At 69.5% G+C, this 1,874-nt stretch overlaps 1 protein-coding gene across 1 annotated transcript; it reads right to left on the reverse strand.

Annotated features, from left to right (window-relative positions):
• Positions 1-260: 260 nt before the first annotated feature.
• LOC129401890 (elongin-A-like) lies at positions 261-1,874 on the reverse strand. Its single transcript, XM_055124842.1, has one exon. It carries the CDS (start codon positions 1,872-1,874, stop codon positions 261-263), a length of 1,614 nt encoding a protein of 537 aa, XP_054980817.1.

Genomic DNA, 1,874 nt, shown 5'->3' on the forward strand with positions numbered 1-1,874 from the left:
GAGGAGGTGGCGTGTTGCCGTCCAACGCCCAGGTCTTTTTTCCTTTGTTTCCCCAGGGGTTGGTTTGCAATCCTCCTCCGGACCCGCCATCACTCTGGAATCGGCCGAGTTCAAGCCTGGGGGTTTCGGGAGGGTTTTTGCGGGAGAGGGAGCGGGGTGTGAGAAGGCGGTTTGTCAGGGGCGAGCCCTGGGAGCCGCAGGAAGTGCTAGCGTGGGTTGCACTGTTTCCTTGCCGCCGCCCTAGGCTCTGTGCGTCTTCCTTAGCGCCGGGAGAGCAATGTCCTGAAGTCTTTGATGGACTTGGCCATCAGGCGGGGCATTGGCTTGTTGGGTTTGCGTTTGGCGAAGGCCTGCGTGCGTTGGGAAGCGGCAGGGCCTGGGTTGGCCGAGGTGGCCTCGGGCAGGCCCGCCGGAGGAAGGGAGGTGGGGGCGTTGGTGCGGGGCTCTGGCTGGCAGGCGGTGGGGGCTGGGGCTGAGTGGGGCTCGGTCTCGTGCCGAATGGCTTCTTCGGGGTCCACGTGGGGCGTCTTCGGTAGTGGGAAGGGCTTTGCGGTTGGGCCGTGGAAGACCACGATCTTGGTGCGGGCGTCTTGCAACTTGGTGAGGCGGGCCGAGCGGAAATTGAGGGTGAGAGCTTGGAGGCGCTGCTCTCTGGCCAGCTGAAGCCTCAGGTAGGCGTCGCGCCAGGATTCCCCCGGTCTCGGCGTGTCCGTGGGAAATTTCTGGGCACAGTGAGCCTTCCAGAGGTGGTCTGCGTGGGGCACGAGGCCCGGGTTGCAGGTCTCGATGCGGTAGAGTTGATCCGGCGAGCAGCTGCGCAGGACGGGCTGGAGAAGAGAGTAGGAGGCGGGCGGCAGCGGGCCGATGGCATCCAGGTGATTCTGCAGGAGGCGCGTGCAGAGCTGGCGCAGGCTGGGCACGGCGGGGCCGTGGGCTCGCTTGGAGCCCGCGAACACGCGGGTCTTGGCGTTGACTCTGCACGGGGCCAAGTCCGGTTCGTGCTGGCGTGGGGGCGAAGGCTGCCCGAAGGACCCCCAGTCCCAGTGCGGGAGCGGGGCCTCCCCCGCGTCTCCCGGAGCGGGAGCGGGGTCTGGCCGGCAGGCCAGGCTGTCCGAGAGGGCCGTTGCCAGCTGGGGGTCTTCGCGTGTGGAAGGCCGCGGGTCCTCTGGGCGGGCTGGGGGCCCGTCGGCTGACTCCAAGGCCCAGTGGTCATCGTCGTCGTCGTCGTCGCCTCCCCCGCTCCCTTGAGCGTGCTGGGTGCGGGGCTCCTGCCCCGCCTGTGCGCTCTTGGTCCTTTGCTTTTTCCTGGGTGGCGGTTGGTAGTCGAGACACTCCTCCCGAGACAGGCGTGCGGGGGCCTGGGACTCGCTGTCTGCGTGCCCGCGGGGGCAGCGGGTGGGGGTCCCCGCTGCCCTCGCCCCCGAAGGAAGGCGTGTGAGTTTGATCCTCAGCGGAGGCACGGTCCTCGGGGGTCCCTGGGGCGCGGGTTCTGCGGCGTCCGGTGTGTCCGCGCGTGGGGCCGTGGGCTCTTGCTGGCCGCAGTTTCCTCCCGCTCGGGCCTCCCTGGAGCGCTTCCGGCCCCGGCTCTTGCTTGGGCTGGCGGTGCCGGCTTCGGCTGGGGCCGGAGCGTCCAGGAGCGGACTCCAGCGGTCCAGCAAGCGTGCGGCCAGAGCGGCCGGCTGCTGGTAGTCGCGCAGGCGCCTGAGGGCCTTGCTGAGGCGGGAGTCGTCCAGGAGAGCGGCGGTGGGCGGCAGCGCGGAGAGCCTGGTCAGCGCCTTGAGGAGCTTGGCGGGTCTGGGCAGGAGGGCCAGCTGAGCTTGCAGCTTGTCCAGGGTGGCGTCCGGCGCCGGGCGGGCCTGGCCTTCTGGCTGCAT

This window comes from Sorex araneus, chromosome 2, assembly GCF_027595985.1.
Source record: "Sorex araneus isolate mSorAra2 chromosome 2, mSorAra2.pri, whole genome shotgun sequence".
NCBI classification, from domain to species: Eukaryota; Metazoa; Chordata; class Mammalia; order Eulipotyphla; family Soricidae; genus Sorex; species Sorex araneus.